This window comes from Lagopus leucura, unplaced genomic scaffold, assembly GCF_019238085.1.
Source record: "Lagopus leucura isolate 7727_CA_CO unplaced genomic scaffold, USGS_WTPT01 Super-Scaffold_760, whole genome shotgun sequence".
NCBI lineage: Eukaryota > Metazoa > Chordata > Aves > Galliformes > Phasianidae > Lagopus > Lagopus leucura.
This window is the reverse complement of record NW_024962257.1, coordinates 686,441-707,678: the sequence shown is the minus strand read 5'-3', so window position 1 is coordinate 707,678 and position 21,238 is coordinate 686,441. Positions and strand designations below refer to the sequence as shown.

The window sequence follows — 21,238 nt, the reverse complement described above, 5'->3', positions numbered from 1 at the left end:
AGTATGGGTAATTCTTCTGGGGATTTACTTTCCTATGCTTCAAAGTACAAAGTGCCTTCTTTGGCAATACAAATGGCAATGCTTTGGTTCCTTTTTACATTTTTATATTACTATAATTTATTTGAGGCTGTTTTTGAATATCTGAGCTGTACTTTCTATAAAAATAGTGTGATTGTATAGTTGTTAACCATTCCCTGCTTTTTACTGAGATTTCACTCTCAGAGCTTGAATAGCTTTTTTTTTTGGCTAGAATTCTACATATGTATTTATGCATTCTGAACCTAAAAGTCTATATATTCAGACACTACAGAATGACACAGGTGTCTCTTTTCTGCATGTTATTCATCACAATAGAAGGAATACTTGAGATTATTTCAGGTTCAGATTTTAAAGGATGCTCCTTATTGGCCACATATATACTATGTGCAACTCAGTTCCATGTCTCTCTCAAAAGAAAACCTCTATTATGGCCTAGAAATCATCAGAAAGCAATTTAATAGGCCACAACAAAAAAAATTTAACAAAATATTCAGTAGATATAGAGTGGAAGAATATTTTTTTCCAGTTTTAATGTAATTTGCTTTAAACTTATAATACACTGAAGATGCCATCCAAATGACTGTATACATCAGTGAGCTTTACTGTGTTTTCTTTACATAATGTCCTTCCAGTTAATTATATTCTTTGACTGCATTTTCTCTGCCTTGAGAACAGTTCAGCAGCTTGTGCCTGGTTTCCAGCTATGGTGCCTATGCTTTTCAGGCATCAGAATGTTTAAGATTACGTAACAGAGAAGTTTAATATTGAAACATCTGCTTTGATTATTTGCTTCCTTGAAGATAACTCCTGCTAGTCAATTTAGAGATGCCTTGAAAAGAAATGTCTGTATTAAACTGTGATTGCTTCTAATGTTGCCTCAGCTTTTTAATGGGCTGGTTTTGCAAGGCTCTCATTGCTGGATTAGAAGCTACAATTCTGTAAAGAGCAGTTGAACAAACGGATGGTTTTTTTTTAAAGATACAACTGCTAAGTTTATGACAATGACTTGCTAACTGTTTGTAACACTGAATAAAATTTGCCTGTAAACTTACTTGTCTTACATAATGCTGTATGGCACCACAAGTGCATTAACAAATACCGGTTACTACATGCAGGATGTGACTCCTCTTGATTAATACCAGCCCTGTAAAACACACCTGAGCTCCTTCCGTGTCTAGAATTGTGAACACCAACTTTTGAATTTCACACTGTTAAATGGTATTCCTAATTACTCTGTCAGAATTTAGTAACGCGGCTGCAGTAGGATGTTCTGTTAGCATATTGCAGCCACTGCCTGGCAAATCTACTGCCAGGGCTTTCCTCTGCAACTGTTCTAATGAGAAACATTCAGTTCTGGACAGTCAAACTGCGCAGTCATGACTAAATCTCTCAGATGTGTTGTATCTGTGTAAGAAAAATGACAATGCAAAACATGCACACGCACAAATCTAAGCAAAATCTATTTCTGCCATAACTGTGTATGTAACGGTGGCAAATATAAATCACATTTCAGTACAAGGGCTGTAGCAATCCATCATATATAAGGTTTAATACAGATAACCCTCAAATGTACAAAAAAAGTAATCACACATCCCCCACACCAGAATATCTGCACTTTGAAAACTAAAGTGATCCCTTAACTTTTTTTTTCTTTTTATGTTTTTCCCCAAATAGACTTTTAGAGCAGAAAGCCATACTGTACTGCAGACAACACATCTCAGCTGTTTGGTTTTATTTCTGCACATAGATTCCTATGGAGTAATTAACATTCTACACTGCCAATGAGGATAGTTTTGTAGCAAGATGACTTTGCCAGTTTAAGCATATTTACATGCATATCAAAAATGACAGTACAGTCGTTCTAGGTTAATTTATTCTCTAACAATTAATTCACTTGCCTCTTATTTAATCGGAAGGCAGGGTCAGAAGGGGTAATTGTAACCACGTGTTTGTGGTTCAGTGTGTGATGCAGCACACACTACGCTGACGGTACTGTAGGACTACATAAATTCCATTCAGAGTTGTTCCTGTCAGACCAGGAGTCTTAATTCTTGTTCCAGTAACAGCTGAGGGCACTTTGTATCTCAGAGTATCAGCTCCCAAGATAATACGATGAAAAGGAATGCAAAAACTGAATGTTCTCAGTGTTATTTAAGAGTCGTAGAGCATCAACATTTAAGGCAGACAGTCCACACACGACGTTGTACTCGAGTACAGGAGGCACAGCAAGAAAGAATAAAGAATTGTCTTTCAGCTTCTGTTGTGAAAATGTTGATAGACAGTTCTTCTGTTCTTGATTTCAGATTAAGTAAACCCTGACCTGTAAAACTACTGAAAGTAGATAACGATCTAAAGTGCTGATAGCTGATATGATGCCAGTTTAAACCCCAAATCAATAATATAATCCAGTATTTCACCTGAAGCCAATGGAATTCTGCACTTGATATCTGGAAATGTGGAATTTACAGATAATTCTACAACATTTTATGACAAGAGTATTTGATTTGATATTGACATGATTATTTCTTTAACTTTTCAAACATGATTCAAGTTGCTAAGTGGTGAATGGGTACTTTTTGTTTTGCTACTTAAGCTTCACACCATTTTTAATTTAGTTCCAACAGATTTTGTTTTTGAAGGTTGGCGGAGGAAGGAATTCTGAAATAAGATCAGTTCTCAGACTAGAAAACATATCACCTTTTCACTGTTCAAGAAAGAAGGGACTGCTTTCTTTTGTTGTAATTTAGAAACACACTTATGTGGAAAAATTCCTATTTGGTTTATCAGCCTGCCTCCTCCATAACAACATTTAACAGCTATCATGGGAAACACTACTGTAGAATGTCCGAGTATCTTCCTTAATGCTGTAGCATTTTTTTGTTTGCTTTTCCTGACTTTACATAACAGGCTCTGAGAAACAACTCATGGCTTTAAAACTTTTCACGCGCTGCATTGTGCAGCAAGAGTTTAATTCTGTTATCTGTTCTTACCACAGAACAGTATATCCTGATCGTTTGCCTTTTATAGTTTTCTGTGTGTACTGTTTAGAATTCTTACTGAGCCTGTTTAGATTCCCTGACGTCGTGTAGTGGCAGACGGAGTTGTTCAAGAGCTGACAGTATTGTTCAGGAAATGATCACTGTCCTGTCAGTATTGTCCCCTGCAACTCGATCCTACAAACACCTTTTGCTGGGGCACTGGCACTGCTCCTGCATAGATGTTTGCAGGATCATAGAGCATAACAGCTCATTTAAACTTTGCTGCTTCCTCAAAATGTTCTAAGATGCTGAGATACTGTGTTCACTGAACTAAAAATATCCTCAATGACAAATTAAGATACTATTTTCATTACTGTAATTACTTCAGAGCACTGTTCCCCTCTGTTCACAAAAATAATCATACAAAGTTTAAAAGAGTATACGAATAACTGTCTGATATACACATTAAAACCGAGCTATTAAATCCAGAGCATTTAATAGAAAATTCAGTGTTCTCAGTATTACTTGGCCTAGCTACAGTGGATTTCTTGCAGTTACGCTTAATATCCCTTTGGATGCAGTTAAATTCTTCCCTCATGATCAAAGAATGGGGAAGAGTTTTAAAAGCCACAAAACCAAAATATAAAAACAACTCAAACAAATTAAAAGTCTAGATTTATGAAATTTCACTGAACCAGCCAGTGTTTCTACTTGCCTTTGCCCTCACAATTCAATTTGAACCTGGCTCAGGCTATCCACAGGAACAATGAAGTGCAGTGATATCTCAACCTCCCTCAAACAACATTTGCTCGCTGTGTCAATACAGACAGTTCAAATCTCTCCTATGTTTTCTTCTCTAAGATGAGCCATGCTGTGTTGTTCATGTAAGCATTAAAAAATCAGAGACATAACTTCCTTCTTATATATTTGGGATGCATTTCCCTTGTCGTGCTTTGAAACACTAAGTACAATCATCCTTTCTTGACTTGTGAAATACAGCTTTCAGAGAGCCCTGATCTGCATTAATGGCATGAGCATGGAGTAATTCACTGTTGTAAACTAGGACATCAATAAGGAATTACCTTCAAGCATTTGATCTTACAGACATTTCTATTGTAATTTATTTTAACTGCAATCAGAATAGTGTAATAGGATCTCTACAGTAAAAAGAGATTTCCAGGTCATTTTCTTATTGGCTACAGCTTAATCCCAGTGCAACTGTAGGTCCTGTGTATCTAGGAAGTCAGTGGAGAACACGCTGGGGGCAGCAGAGTTGAGAGGAGTGAGTCCAGATGAGGAGCTGGGCATTGTGATGTCCAGCCATTCCATATTGTCTAAATTTGTGTCAGGAAGGTCAAGAGATAGACAAGAACTATTAGTGGTAAACTGGGGGTCAGACGTTTCCATGGGTGAATGGGAGTGATCTAAAATGCTGGAGTGATTAAGCAGATCATTCTGGAGGTCTTCAATTAAAGAAAACGACTCTCTGTCCTCGTTACTGCTTGTCAATTGAGGAATTTCATTACCTGAAGGTAAAGTTCCATCCAGGAGGGCTTCAAGTTGGTTTTCCAGACTTATAGACAAGCTGGTTGTTGGTTCCAAGGACACAGGAGGAGGGGCCATTTGGATCTGTGGTGGTGGGCGGGATATCACTGTATTTACTGGCATTGTAGTGATGTTGGCTGTTACTGGTCTCATTTTAGAAATGGGAGATGGTTCTTCCTTTATTGGAAGGGAAATCTCTGCATTAACAACAGTAAAACAAAACAAACAACAAACACGAATTCAGAAAAGACAGTGACATGTCTTCAGGCTTACAAGTACCTTTTTTGCCCACTCACTCTGAAGATGTGCCTACAATGAACTTCAATGGAGTAAGACATACATCAGACTAAGTGTGTCAGATACTCTGTGAACAACAAAAAATGTTAAATTCCAGAGTTCTGCTTTCAATAATACTTTAATTCTTTCTTTGATTACAATGTTGTTTTTATTACCAGCTTTAATTCTCACATCAGCTCCTTCTTGGCTTACCTCCACTTTTGATGAGAATATCAAAAAGATCATCCATCTGCTGGCTGTGTGCGCTGGAAATCTGTGATACATGAGAAAAGTGTTATTCTTTTTCACGCAGTGTTACATTCCTAAGCTGACTGAGATCCTTGCTTCTCTGAATAGTAGCAAGGTACTAACCTATGATCAGGGTTAAAATTCTTCATGTGAAATTGTCTGTCTAGAAAATAAGAGTTTGGAGAGACATCTATAATCTGTCCCATTGGTTTGAGTCCAAAGTATTGGGAAAAAAATATGAAAAGAAAGAGAGGTTTTATTGAAAAGTGGGGATAAGGAAAATAGCTATACTCCTGCAGCAGGAAAATACTTGGAAGAGCAGCTGGACTACAAGGCTGTACCCCCTGCTTTCTTCCAGAGACAACTTGTGAATAGTCACCACACAAGATGTGTGCATATATATATTTTTTTCCACTGGTTGTAGATTCATGTTTTTCTTTTTAAGAGTGGAGAGATAAGTGTTAATTAACTCTTTGTTTACCTGTTTTAAACACTCATCTCCTGAATGCCTGAACCTTAAGCAAAAGACAGACAAAGTCCCATAGACACTCTCAAGCTTAGGCAAAGTAGAGACTTGTTTGAAGGTCTCAGAACCAAAGCTGTGTTTTAAAACATTGGTTATACTCCAGAGAGTGAAAGCAGCTTGTCTTCAGGAAATGTGGGATCTGAAAAAGGGCCAGCGGGGAGACGCGCTGCTGGCTGGTAGTGATGTGGTCACTTATCAAGCTTAGTTCAATTACCAGGTTAATGGAACTTGAGAAGCCCAAACAATTTAGAGCTCTGGGTTTCTTTAACAATTGTTGGAAGAAAAAAAAACAAGTAAAACCTATATACAGAACACCTGATATGTTCAATATATCTTCATTTTATTTTACCATTAGTTGGACATTGATGACACATTCTAACCACTGAGATGAGGGAAATACATGGAGAAGTCAGAGGAAGATGTGGGGGGATAAATAATACAACAAAGTTTCCATGTTTACACAAAACATCTTTTTCAAGAGTTAGGGAGGGATTCAACTGCCTGTAGGCAAGCACAGAATCACAGAATGGCCAGGATTGGAAGGGACCTCAAGGACCATGAATCTCCAGCCCCCTGCCACATGCAGGGCCACCAACCTCCACATTTAATACCAGACCAGGCTGCCCAGGGTCCCATCCAACCTGGCCTTGAACACCTCCAGGGACGGGGCATCCACAGCACCTCACCACTCTCATAGTAAAGAACTTAAAGCACCTAAGCATCTAATTGCTGTTTAAGATTGCCACACCTGCTTCTCCAGGGGGAATGGCACTCTAGTATGTCTGATGTCATACGTGCCTTCATTGTGAGCATGTCTTAGACACGCCAAGAACATAAGAAATGCAGTTAGATACCCGTGCTTCTGAGTGCTTCCCTCCACAAAGACAGCACTCAATGCTAAGTCAGAGTTGTCTCTTTTGGAATGGTTCTAGAACAAACGAAGTTAGAAGCGTTCATTAGATTTCTTTACAACTTCCTTCCACTATGAAGAACATATGATAAATGAACAATACAGCCTGCTGGATTAATCACCAAGCTCACCAAACAGAGCCTCCTTTCAAAGAAACGTGTGCTCAAGTATATATATGTTTGCCTATATGCACATAAATGCACGCATTTTCCTCAAGTTTCCTCACTTTGGAAAGAATCAACACACTTTCTTTCAGTCTGAAACAACTGCAGTTATTGTTAAGCAGTAACAGCAGCATCATCCCACCTGTATGTTTCACCAGCTGGTGAATCTAGTTATGTGTCTGTTAATTTAATCAAAAGGAACAAGAGGAGTCCTGCATTTAGGAAATATTAATGGAGTACATTAGAAAATCTTTACACCAAAGAAAAACTACTCTAAGCAATGACTTTTATAGTTCTAAAAAGTGTAGAATGTCTTTCAAGGACTGAACAAGTACAAATAACTACCTCACGGTGAGATGTCTGAATATTGCGGGTCTGTTTTATGGCCTCTTCATAACGGGGGGGGTCTTTTGTCTTGGATGCTGTGCTGTTGAAGAGCGACTGCTGAACAATATAAGACTGGGCTTGAGATGGGGAGCCAGGCTGTGTGAAATAACAAAATAATGACTAAACAACACATTTCAATCTCATTAAAATGTATCAAGGTCCACAGATTATCTTGTTCTGTCATACCAACCTATGCATTTACAACAGTACAATCAGAGGAATAAAATCAAGCTTTTCTCACACAGATATACACTAATGCACTTCTTTCTTGAGAAAATTGCAATATAGCCACCTGTTTTTTAAGAACAATAAAATAAAAGAGAACTTTATGGAGTACGGTTGGGCTATTCTTACCTTATTAGGAGGAACAGGTCCATTCTGCACAGAGGGAGTCTGATTATTACCACTGCGAATGTTAGAGTTTGATGTTTTGTTAATAAAAGATTGTGAAGGTGTTGTAACTGGTGCAGTCTGATAGGAAAACACTGTAGTTGATGTGGTAGGTGGAAAAACCTGTAAAGGTTTAAGATATCAGTCTTAATATTTCAGTGTTTAAATTACTCCAACTAGCTAAATGACATTAAAAAGTTTAAAGCGTTTTTTTTTTTTAAGTACTTGCTTAAATTTCCTGTTAAGGGAATGTTACTTGTACCTGTTTTTCGCTCTGGTGGATTAATTTGCAAAGCTAAAGCTAATACACTTTGAAAGAAACTGTTTCTTTGACATGCTTTCATTCACTCCAGATAAATATGACATCTCCTTGCAACTTTCCAAGAAGCACAATACTGTATAATTGAATTTTTCTGAAATACATTCAAGAGTATGGAACAGTTTAATACAGTATGTGTAATTTCCCTACCGAGTGGGCAGTCAACAAAATGAACTAATTTCTGGCATTACCTAAACGCCTCTCGAACACTGACAGCATGCGGCATCGACCACCTCTCCCTCTTGGAAACCTGCCTCAGTGTCTGACCACCCTCACGCCTGGGCATTTTTCCTTCTCTCCAGTCTGACCCTCCCCAGGTGCCGCTCTGTGCCGTTCCCTCATGTTCTATCACTGGTTCACAGGGAGAGGAGAGCGGTGCTTCTCTCTGCACTTCCCCTCCTCTGGAAGTTGCGGAGACCAATGAGTTTCACCTGTCAGCCTCTGCTCACAGGACGTGCCCTGCAGCCCTTTTGTATGAGGCAATCTGTGTGCATAAGGCTGCTCTTTTTAATTCAGCATCACACAGATACCTTAATGACAAAAGTGAGAGAAAATCATAGGTAAGGGATAGAGATAAAGCTAGGATAAGGTTTGTGGAGTAGAGTTTTAACACCATAAGTGGTCTGCTGTGAGAGGGATTAATGCAGTTTGTTAGCCATACAGATCATCTGTGTGAAAACTGCTGTATTTTCCAGCTGTCTACAGCTAAGCTGAACAGCTGTGGAGATGTTTCCTTGATAATGAATGAATTGAAGAACAAGGGCTATTTGTGAGATGGTATGCAAAGAGACACCTCAAGTGTGTAGCAGAAAGTAGATGCAATCATCAGCTGGTTTGCATATAAATCTGAGCTCCCTGAGAAAGTCTGGAAGGATTCAAGAGAAACTAGTTCTGGAAAACAACTATTAATGGAGATTATCATTATTAGGAAGGCTAACTTCATTAAAAAGCATTAATAAACAGTGTTACTGACAGTTCACTAGCTGTAATGGCTCAATATGCCTGCTGAAAGATAAGGCTCATGAATGCAAACAGGAGACAGGTAGAACTAATGCTGAATGCATGAAGGCTGTTCTGATCTATTGTACTGCATTAGCGTTTTACATTCTGATGTTAAAAAAAGAAATGTAATTGCACTGGCAGTTTTCTTATGTAAAAGATGGTAGTAGATGTGAGAAAAAACCAGCTGGGATAAGAGCAGGCTGCTCAGCTCCAGGGCAGCCACATGTAGAGTGAAGGTTATCTCCTGCCATAATTTCTGGAACCCCTTGACAGATAAGGAAGCAAACTGCAAACTTCTGGCATGAGTACATGCCTAAGGATGACTGGAAAATTTCTGTATGGGGACTATCCAATTAACAAGATTAGCCCCATAGCAAATCCCAGCAGTTTTGGCTTCAGTAGGATAACCTTAATGCCCATGAAGTTAAACAGCTTGAACAGGCAACTTGGAGAGTGATGATGCTCATTTGGTCATGTTCCCCTTTACACTGCTGAGCTGTCTAGAGAGAGATTGGCAGTTACCTAACTTACCAAAATTATCCTTTCATTTTGAAATTATTCCTAAATTATCCTTTCCGTGGGGCAAACTGGAAAACCTTGTTTTCCTAAGTCACTGGAACCTTAGAGAACACAGCACTGATAAAGAAGCAAAACCAATCTCTTAGCTCCTGGATGAGGCTCAAAGAAGAAAGCCCTTTCTTGTGAGTGTTAGTGCTGTTATCAGTCACTGAGTGAACATGACTGGGTTCTGCATCCAGTGCTGATGCACATCTGTTTTGGAATGAGAAATTTCAGAACTGACAGTTTTGTGTACAGAGGAAGAGGATCTCTGTGTCATTCCTCGCATTCCTCAGTAAGAGAATTATCCAAGGTGTGGTATGGTTTTGCCTCTTTGGAACTCCTGTTCCCAGTATTTTGAGTCTATAGCTTTCTTCATCAGTAAGGATGAATCAAAGGAAGTGGGGGCACTGAAAGGAACTCCCAGGAATGCATGAATATCTGTAGTCATACATAAAAGCTTTCTCTGAAGAAGAAATGCCTACAAGAATCTTTGATTTTGAGATGGTGACAAACAGGAGAAATTGACTGGAATAGCTGGTATACCACTTGTGGCACGCATGAGAAAGAATGGAGTGTGTGTTATAAGAGTCATCAAGAAAAAAAAACAGTCTTTAGCCTTCCATGCTTATTTGCAGCTGAAAAATAGTCCTGCATGGACTAAAATGTTGGAAAGAGAATGAGTTACTAGCCCATTTATCCCATACAAAGATGTACAGAGATGTTAAGAACCTGTATATTATGACACATATGACAAAAGCTTGTGAAATTGCTGCCTAGAATTAGAATACATGATAGTACATCTCTTAATGCTCACTGCTATCCACAAACCTTTCTGATTTGTTGGGTCTGACCAAGTGCGTGCTGCGTGATGGTGTTTTGTTTTGATTGTGGAGTATGCGTCTTAGCTGCTGTCTGGACCGGGCCAGAGGAAGGAATAGGAGCAGGTATTTGTGATGGGGTCTGTATTCCAGCTTGTGATTGAGCCTAAAAGATGAAGATAAAATATTTACATTATTCGTATCTCACAGTAAATTACACTATGTAAAAATCTGTTGCATAGGTTACACAGAGTAGCTATAGCATGTATTCCAAGAGGTATCAATGTGAGCCATGAACAGGAAAGAATAATTTTATTCTCTCTGGTACTGGTAGGCTCCAGCTGTACAGTGCCGTTTATTTTGGCACCGCGGTTTAAGAATGCTGAACACAAACTAGAGAGGACCCAGTAGAGAGCAATGAAAATAGCAGAAGATAAAGAGAGCATGACCAGTAAGAGATGGAAAAAACTGGATTTTAGCAACCTTGAAGAGAAAACTGATGTAGCAACATGATAAGATTTCTAGCATGTAAAAAAAAGCTGTTTTAAGAATATCACTGCAGTTTTTACACTAATAAGTTGCATCTAACCCCAGAAAAGATAGTTTGAGTTGGAAGTTAAGAAAACTTCCTGCAGTATCAATGAAGTGAAATACCAGAAAAAGCTGCTTGAGGTTTTCGCAGAATTCTATCAGGATTCCAGAACAATTTAGACAAAGATCTGTGTGCGTGGGTAGCTACCAGCATAGCTCTTACACTGCAGATTGTAGGCTCCAATCCCCTCACAACCGTCCTCATAAGGGCTACTAAATATGACTGCACACACACTAGCACCAAAGCCCAAACCCATAATATGCCACAACATCAAGCACACGCTGGAACTGAAACAGTGCTTTGCTGGCTTTGTAACCATGAGAGTGGTGGGTGATTTCATCCAGCTAGCAAGCAATAGCAGTGCCCTGGGAGGTGTATGTTTGATTCTACCACAGATCGAGACGATATTCAACCTGGTCAGATTTCTCTTGCAGCTCTACATTTATATCCTATTCTGCTTTATGCTGCATTAATTCAGTGATATGACCTTATTATCAGCCTGGAAATATTATTTGCATAAATATGGTTTCTTTTTTTAACTCCTCTGGAGTGCTGCAACCTAGTGTTCATATTTTTAAATGTAATAAGCCACCAGAACACAATGAAATTTGAATATGTATTTTTAAAGCAGGTATACCTTGAAATAAAATGCTGGGTTTTAGGCTGATGTGGGTTTTGGTTTTTTTTTTTTTTTTTGTTTGTTTGTTTTGTTTTGTCTGGTTGGTTTTTTTTTGAGCTACAGGGGTGGAATTTGTTATTTCATACTACATACCTAAAACAACTGTGCACAGAAGGAATACATAGTAAAACAACTACTGTTCACAAGAAAGAGTCTGGGAAGTCAAAACTGTTTTCAAGATCACAAAGAAAACAACTCCTAGAAGATATAAGCAGGTTGGCTCTTAATGAGTTTCTGATCTTTTCTCTAAAGCAAAAACAAGCCTAATTTTTACCAGTTAATCTTATAAGCAATACATTTATTAATCTACATTAAGTTAAGCAAATATTGACATGTTTTTATGGTGGAAAATGAAACATCCATACCTGTAACTTTATATTTCCAACTGGTAGCTGCACCGAAGTGGCAGAATTCGGTCCCTGGATAGATAGTGGAAGGAGCAGCTGTGTTCCTTGTGTCGTCAGTAAAGCTTGAGGTTGGGCAACAACTGCAGTTTGTGGTTGCCTCTGTGGATTAACATAAAATTGAGAAATCGCACTCTGAGGGTCAGCTTTGGCCACAGGTATCTCCTGTTTGATGATAACTGCCTTTTGGGCAACTGGATTCTGTCCAGTGGTGTATACTGGTTGTCCTAAAGGATGACTAGCTACAGATACAGATTGACTTGTGCTTGAGCAGTCAGTAAGAGCATTTTCATCTTTGACAGCAGCACTGAATTGCTTCTGTTCCAAAGCAGCTGAGTTACCAGAAGTCTGAGACTGTTGCTGCTGTCCCCTTTTTTCAACCTCAAGTTGCATTTTCAGTACTTCCACAAGTTTCTGCTCTTGTTCCAGTTTCCTTTTGAGCTCTTCAATCTGTTTTTCTTTTTCTTGAAGCTTGCGGTCCTTTTCTGCTACATCAAATTCCATGCTTGAGATTTTTCCACTGCTCCGATTCTGATTATCATCACTTGTATTTGTTCTTAGTGGCGAAGTACTTAAGAACTGAGATGGTGACACCATGGTCATCATTTCTGTGAAAGTGTCTGCCATACCAGTATCATCTGTGCTTAGATTAGATTGTTCTGAAGGGGAGGGAGATACAGGCAAGGGAGAGCTAACGTTCTCAGTATTTATTGCTTTGCAGCCAGGTCCAGTAGCTGTTTTTTCCAGAGGAAAGCTGGATATGGTATTAGCCACCGTTTTATTTAGTGTTGCAACAGGAAATGCCACAGCCATTTCCCCTGTGTTACCTGTGGCTCCAGTAGAAGTAGTGACTGTAGCAGAGCTGCAAGTAGTGACTCCGTTGTTATTGAGATCTTGGTAGGGTTTCAGACGCTCAATAAGATCTGTTTTTGTTCCAGACACAGGTAATCCTCTCAACTTCAACTCCATTTTAAGCTCTGCTACCTGAGATAAAGTAAAGTATGATAGTAAACAAAAAAAAACCCCCACCTTATTTATTATTTTTTTGAAATAAATAATTTTCTTTGAAGCAAAAAATAAATATATATTTTACCTCGTTACATTTCAGTAAGAAAAAATATTTTTCAACATATTCTCTGGTTATTTACTTCTCTGGGTTCTAAGAGCATGCAAGCATGCAGAATCCATGAGTACCTTTCCATTACCAGCAACTTACTTTCACTGGTTAAATGGCCAAAACCTTTGGAGTGTTCAGCTGCCGCTGAATAATTGTGGAGTTACAATTAATTTTCATACTTACTAAAAATTTGAAACTGAAAGTACAGTTTCAATTGTGGGGTAAAATCTTCTGAAGAAAAGCTGTAGAATGTGGCAACAGTGCAAATAAAAGCTCTGACTACTGGCATGCTGAACTCGTTGTTATGTTACCAAGACAGACAGGTGTGTTTTATCAGAAATTTATCAGGTAATTTAGATGGTTCAGTGGACACATCAAAAAACAGAAGGCTCTTTTTCTAATTATCAATTGAAAAATTACAGCTATGTGCCATTTGGATTTCCTTCACAAGTATAAAAAGTATAAGCAGTCAAAATCGATCTAACTTTTGCTAAAAAAAGTGTCCTCAGCTTCCAGTATGCTTACTGACAAAGTAGAGTGCAAATGTGGTGAGTGTAAATTAATTATGTGCTGCAGATTATCAGTTAAAAAAGAACAGTCACTGGCGTTTATGGTAATGTGCAAACCATCTAATCGTACTTCGGTACTTTGCTGGTGTAGAATTTTCAAGTGTAAGTCTTCACGATTAGTAAATGACACGAAGTCATGGAAATCCATACACACTGCAAATTTCTAAGAACTGCAGCAATTTTAACTAACTGTCCTCCTGACAATTAGCCCTTCCTCTTGCCCCAATCCATTCCCCTCTGGTATCCCTGGCACACTTAAGCAAGTGTAACATTTCAAGATTTTCAACAGCACTTTTCTTAATTCTTATCAGAACCAATGTAGATGATTCAGTGTTGAAAACATCACCAGCAGGTAGAGCTCATATTATCACAGCAGTGTGAATACATTATGCAGAAAAAGTAAGAGAAGAACTTTAATTGCTACAAAGCAAAACTTCAGATATTAACTGAAGTGTCTTAGTAAATTGACAGTTCATAACTTAAAAGTTTCAAAAAGTTATTTCAAACGCTGTAGTTTGAATTGTGTCTTGTAGACTTATTTTGTATGAAATAGTTAGCTTTAACACATGCAAGTACATTACTGTCCTGAGAATCCTGTCTTCAGAAAGGCATCTTTTCCTCTTTCAAGTTCAAAAAACACTCACCCATCAAAAACCCAACACCTTGGTAGAGAAACAAATCAGCTGCCCACTAGATGTCCCCACTCTCGTGCTCGAGTCTTGTTCCTGTGTCGCTGCTACTGACAAGTATCTTGACCCATAACCCATAACCCCCCATAAGCCTCTTCAGATTCATTTTCATTAGGTCCTTGATAGTATTAATTCCTGTTAATGTCCTTCTCAAGGAAGAATCATATGACATACATTCACATTAGACCAGAGTTTGTAGCTTTTATGAAATTTAGTGTTTGTTTTCAGATGATGCGCTGAACGCTGATGATGAAATCTCCTTAGCAGTGTTATTTCTGTGCAGACTTCAGACCTCTCTAAATAAGTAATTATTAGGGCACGTTTTAATTTCTATTCCTTAACCAAACTTCTTCAATGAAATACTAAAATTATCATGAAGAAATTGCTGTTCCAGTGTTAAAATCTGTCAGGGTGGAAATTCCACGTGAATACACCTCACAGTTTAAAAAAGGTACCAAACTGTGTACTTGTACAATGTGTGAAATTCTTTTCCTCTTCTAATCTTCAGGAAATAAATGTCACTGTTATAACACATGCTTGTGAGGACAAAACAAATATTTTAAGTCCAGAAGAGCCGTGTATAAAATCCTCACCTCTATACTAAACAGTTAAAAGAAAAATACGCTTTTTGTTGGTAAAGAATATTTAGACTCATTTTTGATAGTAACTGTTTGCATTTTAAGAACTCTCCTGATGTTTAGGAATGGAAAAATCTCTCTTTGTTACCTTCAAGTCATCCAAACTTGAAGGCAGAGGTCCTGGTTTCCGGCTAGGAACATTACTGTTCTGTCTTGTTGCGTTTGCAGCTGATGTTGGTGTGTTGTTGTTCAAAGCACTTAGTGGTGTGTTCCCACTGTTATTCTGTTTGTCACTCAGTGGCCTTCAAGAGATGAGAAAAATGAGGACAATAATGTGAGTGCTAAATATACAACACATGTAATACACAATACATATATTCTATATTCTTTTCAGTCAAGAAGCCGTGATTCTATAAACTTAACGAAGAGTGATTTTTTAAAACTATATATGTGACATTAAAATAATTTTTAATAAAACAGCACAGAGAAGAAAACATACAGAGGATACTATACTGATATTTTATTTGTCATTAAGCTTACATAGTTATGCTTCACAGTTTTTATTATTGTCATCCCTTTGGGGTACTGTGGATGCAGAAATAGTTCATACCAATTAATCATTAACTGGGGCAGTCAATTACTGTCCTGTTTGATATCAGAAAAAAAACCCATAATGGTGAAATCTATGTATCAACCCTACACGCAAGTTCAATGTCCACATCCAGTAAGGACCAAAGGGATGATGACGTGCTTTGAGTCAGTGGTACTCTCATAAAGAAGAATCTCATATCATGATCTCAGAATAATTGTTAAAAAATGTTAAAATGCCACCATTTACACTAGGTACCATAAATTAGCTCTTTATTTCATTCAAGTGATTTAGGAAGAAACATTTCTGAAATGTCAGAAAACAGAACATAAGAAGCGTGGGTAAGCAAGCAGAAACAGCTCTAGTCTAAATGTTAGGATACATGGTAATTATAAGTACAACCACAGATGGTATCCTTTTACTTTTCTAGTCTCATTTGTGGAGGAAAGAAAACTTGGTGAAAGCTCATTAAAAAACAACAATAACAACAAAACAAATGTTGAAAGCCACTTCAATTTAGGGTTGTGTGACTGTGGCACGTTACTCTGTAAGCACTTCTAGGAATAGAATGATGGTTTTAGATGGTGAGAATGAAACTCTGCAGTCAGCCGGCTCCTCTTTCTGCTGAACGCTGCAGGCAACCCTCATAAGGGCTTATTTTTCTGACTGCCTCTATCTATAAAACAACGTACACTTCTCACTGTTAGAAGTGCCAAAGAGTTCACTAAGCACTAGAGATGAGGGTATAAACATACCCATTTTACATAATTAAAAAGACTTTTTTTTTAACTTGAAAATGGCAGGAGTTGAACAGGTGTAAAAGAACAGAGCAGCAGAACAGCACACGTCTCTGTAAGGATGTCTGCGTGTTTCTCTTCTGCGCTGCCTACCTCAATTATATTTGAGTGCAAACTGTGACAAAACGTTCTTGCTTTCACATACACATGCACTGAGTTTCATATATGCCTCTGATTGGAAAAAATGCATCTGACAGGTAGAAGATTCTATTTCCATGTCAAACTGAAAGTAAATAGGACTTGTTACAAGCTTTTCAGACTTCAGAAGTATTTTGAGACCTGTCTCATCACTCTGTTGAGGTTAAATAATACCCACACTAACACATGTTGCCGTTTAAGTTTTCTCAGTTTCCATGTGTCTCTAACATCTGAAAAACATTTCTAAGGCACAAAGTCCACAACTGATGCATATATGCTCCTAAAATACACTTAGAAAACACAAAGCTTCACATACTTCAGTGGTGCAGGCAGAATTGTCTGGTAGTTGTAGTGTTGTTGCTGTTGGCTCAGGATCTGCAGCTGCAAAAACAGTTGCTGCTGTTGTAGCAGACGAGCATAGTTTGAGTCCATCTGTGGCTCGTTCTTCTCACCTTTCTGATCAGGTGGAATATATTGATGATACTTCAATTTTTTCACCCTTGGTTTAGGTTCCTTACATTTCTTACTCCGATGCTTATCATTTGGGTTCTTTGGGTGGCTTTGCTAATTACGGATGGAAAACATTGAAACAGCTATAAAAGACATTGCATTTATGAGCAGTTACGCAAGATACAAAGATAAAGTACACATCAGTGTATTGACTGCAAAGAGAGCTGCTGAATAGTTGTCCCTGCAATCCCACTCAAAATGACTGGTCGTCATCCTTGAAAAAGTAACATACTATAACTATTTTATACTTGCGCACAAAAAGGGGCCATCAGAAATTATAGTTTGTGAATATTTTGTTAGTACATGGCACAAATGAAGCTAAAGGATTCCGCTCGCCATCACCTGTCATTATAAAGAGACATTCTTCTGAAGGAGCGAAGTTCAAAGTCACACTTCATACATGTGAAAGATAATAACTTAAACACCATCTGTAAACACCTACAGGTCAGAAGTACTCACAGTTCTAGATTAAAATCACAGACAGACCATCCTATCAAGTCCAGGATTACTCTAATGGAGCTTTCAGCACCGCTTTTATCCGCAATATCTGTACATATGGTAAAATGCTCTTCCTTTACAAGATCTTTGAAATTATTTTGAGTGAAAAGTTGAAGGCAGTTACCTAGTCATACAGAAAGCATCACAGCAGAAATCCTGTGTTGATCCATGCACAAGTACTACAGGTTTGGGGGAATATCTGAATTTGTCATTAAGGTTCTGTGAGGTAAGTTGGTACAAAATTTGCTGGATATAGCCAAATTTTATACTAGAAATTTACTATTAGAGGTCATCCTCTGAAAATTATTTTCATGTAGTTAGGTAGAATTCTACATATATGAAATCACTACAGAGCTGAAACGTTTCAGATGTTTTCCAACACAAACCTTTCTCACACTGTACTGCAAAAGTCTTCCATGCTGCTGGACAAGGCAGTGTAGAAGACAACTGAGTGCACTCAGTTTTCTGATCTTCAAATATAAGGATACAGTAACTTCACTGCTTTATTCTCATACGATAAACGAGCTACAAAAATATTTGTGAAAAAGGAGGAATGCTGTTCACTGGTTTGGCTGTAGGTAGATTATGAATGCATTGCCTCCATTCCTATTAAATTATTTCCCACATAAAGCTAGATTAGAAAATTAATTTCTTTAGTAGAGAAAAGAAAATCCATATTGCAAAAATCTAATATTATTTCTTTATGTATTTTTAAAAAATTCAGTAACAATGCACTGCATCACTCTGCTTCAGTACTTTATTCAAGTACACCATAAGAACCTCTTGAAATAATCAGCCAGCCCTTACAAGTGTTCTCGTTGAGCTCAGTGTACCAAAGCCTTCAGTCAACAGCAAAGTATGTTCTGAACACTGTAAGCAGTTGTTGGTTACAGATACTGCAACATTATTACTGTATTCCTGCACTGAATGTAGCCACAGAAAAACAAATCAGATTAAGAACTGACTTCAGATGCCACTGTTTCAGATACCTACCTTTACTAATGTTGGCCCAGGCTTTGCTGCAGTCACAGTACTTGTGGTCATGGTGGCTGTAGCAGTAGAACGTGTAACGTGTTCGATTGTGGGAGGAGTTTTAAGGAATTCAGGAACTGGAGAGGTTAAAGGTGGATACTAGTATTAAAAAAATATAAGGAAAAAAAAGAAACATTAAAAACAACCACAGCATCTGAATAATCAAAAATATGTGAAGCAGTTAAGACAGTTCACAAAACAGTTTTAGAAGAAATGACAGAAATAGGACTCTTCCATGTACACAAGTGTGCTATAAACACACATTTTGGCACACTTCAAATATAGCAATTAAGAAACTGATTTCTTACCTTGACTTGTCAGTTTGTATTTTAATTACTGCATCTAAATGTATCAAAAATGTGTTTTTACTCATACAGAATTTACTTGTAGTCTCAAGACAAAACAGTAATTGATTTTAATATCATTTTTTAATAGTATATAATATTTTTACAACAATTCTTTACTTAATTAGTATTGTTGACATTTTTTGCAAGTAAAAAGAAAGATAAACATGAAGTATTTATGAAACATAAAAGAAGCCCTCAGAAAGGGCATTGTACACATAACGCTCACACTGGGTCTTGCTTTGCAGAAGTCTTTTCCCCTTCAACAAAAGTGAAAAAAAAATAAACAGAAAGAAAGTATCATGAATTTTTTTTTCTGGTTCAAAGTTGCTACCCTGATAAATCCATTCTGATAAATCCATTTTAAAAAAGAAAAAGTTGGAAGGACATTCAGAAGTAACCTGATCCACTCAAGTCAGGAGCATTTTACCAAAACTACTTCTAACATAAGAGAGCTGCTCCAAAAGTAATGCCTCCTATTGGCATTACAACGATGTTGGCCCACAGTGTTGTTGCTGTGTGACAGATGGCAGCAGAGGGGCACTGGGACAGAATGGCGCCTGACATGGAAGTGTGGGGGGAGCGAAGGGTGGAGCTGAATTCCTCCATGTGGAAAAAAGGGCCCCCACTGACATTCATCAGCACTTTTGAATACTGATGGAGGTCAAACAGTGGATGTCAGCACAGTGGTGCATTTCAGCAGTGAAAGACAAACCACTTTCCAGATGGCCGTGTATAGTGTCACAGCACGAAATGAAGAGCTCTTGTTCATCGTGGCAAAAATGTGTAGCTAATGGTGGCGACTACACTGAAAAACTGTACCTGTAGTCCTATCTAATTGTGCTATTGTGCTCTTCGTATTGTTTGTAATTTCCATGGAAATAAGTAGGAGGCATTACTTTTGGAGCAACCTACATAGTTCTTAACGCTGCAATTGCAAAATTCTTCAAGAACTGACAGCTATCACTGGAGTAGCTTTCTTCCTAGCAGTGTAATGAAAACAGAAATCTTGTCTTTAAGGCAAGGACTACAGGAAAACCTTCTCTCCAGTTCCTTCCTTGATACAGTTACCAAGCTTTCGTACATGAAGGTTTCTACAACCACAGTTACAGTTTTTAAGAATATTAAAAGTTCCTGAAGTTTTTTTATATGGAAATAAGTGGAGATTTTGTTAATTATATGATTTTACTGATTTTAAATAAAAGGAGAGAGAGGTTAAAGATAGCTAAGGAGTGAACGGAATGCGCTGTTAGCAATCATTTTCAGGTTTACCACTGTTTGTTACTGATCTCTTGAAGCAACATTCATGATGTCACCTTAGAATCTGACCCTGCACCTATACTTGCAGCAGCTGACTGAAATTACAGAAAAACACCGTATTTAGAAAAAACAGCTATTTACTGAGTTGAGGCCTTCACATTTTTCTGTGTGTGTGTGAGGTCAGAATCTTGCGCACGCAAAGAAAATCTTACCCCACAAATTACTGCCCTCAGAAAAGCCTTTCACGAAGGTCAAACATCCACCTAGGAAAACTAACCTATTTTTTTCATGAGCACACAGTATTAACGCAGCCACATAATTTGAAGAAATAATCTTCAATAGCATTTGCTAAGGAGTTGCAACCACTATGATGTTACTGAGTAGGTATAATTCAGTAGCCTGCACTCTCCTGAGTTTGTTCCCTTGCTGCTACAAGCACTGTGTGCATCATTTCATCTATAAATGTACCAAATGCCAGAAAGACTTAGGATTTTTTAAAAATCATTATTTTCCTGCCACCATGATTCCTGCCAGAAATTTCCAGAACGTTTTCTAACATAATAAAATTTCATTGAGCTCAACTCTGTCATGTCCACTCTTTCTGTGCTGAAAGCTGTGAATAGGCTGCCTAGCTTTCATAAGCTATTTAAGCTGCATAGTGTTTTTGATCCTTTTTTTCATTTTCAATTTTTTAGATGAATAATATTTTCCAAGATCTTGTTCAGCCAAACTCCTGGCAGTTTTTACTCTGTAAGGAACTTTTATTTTCTGAGAATATTTGCACCCCTTTCTTAAAGGCACACCGCGGGGATGTTTGATTTTACATTATTTCAAAATTTATGTCACTGAACCTCAGAGAATTCCACATACAGTGCAGTGGATTTGGAATTCATTGCTTCTGGGTGAAAAGAAACAGGTAGCACAGCCATCCCCAGGAAGCGAGCCACTTAGCGAGCCGTCATAGGAACAGTTGCACGAAGAGAACACAACAGTTTAAAATGGAAAAGTCAGTATCTTTCAGAAAACAATCTCTTAAATCCTGTTGCTTGAAACTCGTGGTGTTAAATAATCTCCTTGCCGTAGTGTATAACTTCTTCCTTACTTTAGTTATCTTGAACTACAAAGGACTTCAACCATATGAAATACAAAACTTTTTACAGACTTGCCGATTTTACTGCTGGTGCCAGATGAGGCAGCTAACCACGTATGTCATTTACCTGTTATGCTTTTAAATTTTAGTTTAAAAATCTAAACGGATCTCAGCTTCCTCACTTGATT

At 37.9% G+C, this 21,238-nt stretch overlaps 1 protein-coding gene across 15 annotated transcripts in view; it reads right to left on the bottom strand.

The window, feature by feature from the left end:
* Nucleotides 1–4,120: 4,120 nt before the first annotated feature.
* Nucleotides 4,121–21,238, bottom strand: part of MRTFB (myocardin related transcription factor B) — a 64,026-nt gene continuing 46,908 nt past the window's right edge. For 13 of the 15 annotated variants that reach the window (XM_042864261.1, XM_042864274.1, XM_042864268.1 and 10 more), the window contains 9 exons: nt 18,318–18,455; nt 16,633–16,880; nt 14,941–15,094; nt 11,801–12,823; nt 10,175–10,330; nt 7,429–7,587; nt 7,033–7,170; nt 5,052–5,112; nt 4,121–4,759 (listed from right to left, as the gene is read on the bottom strand). In XM_042864261.1, coding sequence (XP_042720195.1) covers nt 4,221–4,759; nt 5,052–5,112; nt 7,033–7,170; nt 7,429–7,587; nt 10,175–10,330; nt 11,801–12,823; nt 14,941–15,094; nt 16,633–16,880; nt 18,318–18,455 — 2,616 coding nt within the window. In that variant the 3' untranslated portion in view covers nt 4,121–4,220. Of the gene's footprint in view, nt 4,760–5,051; nt 5,113–6,250; nt 6,542–7,032; nt 7,171–7,428; nt 7,588–10,174; nt 10,331–11,800; nt 12,824–14,940; nt 15,095–16,632; nt 16,881–18,317; nt 18,456–21,238 lie in introns of those variants that run through there. The other 2 variants (XM_042864276.1, XM_042864277.1) reach the window with 2 other exon arrangements.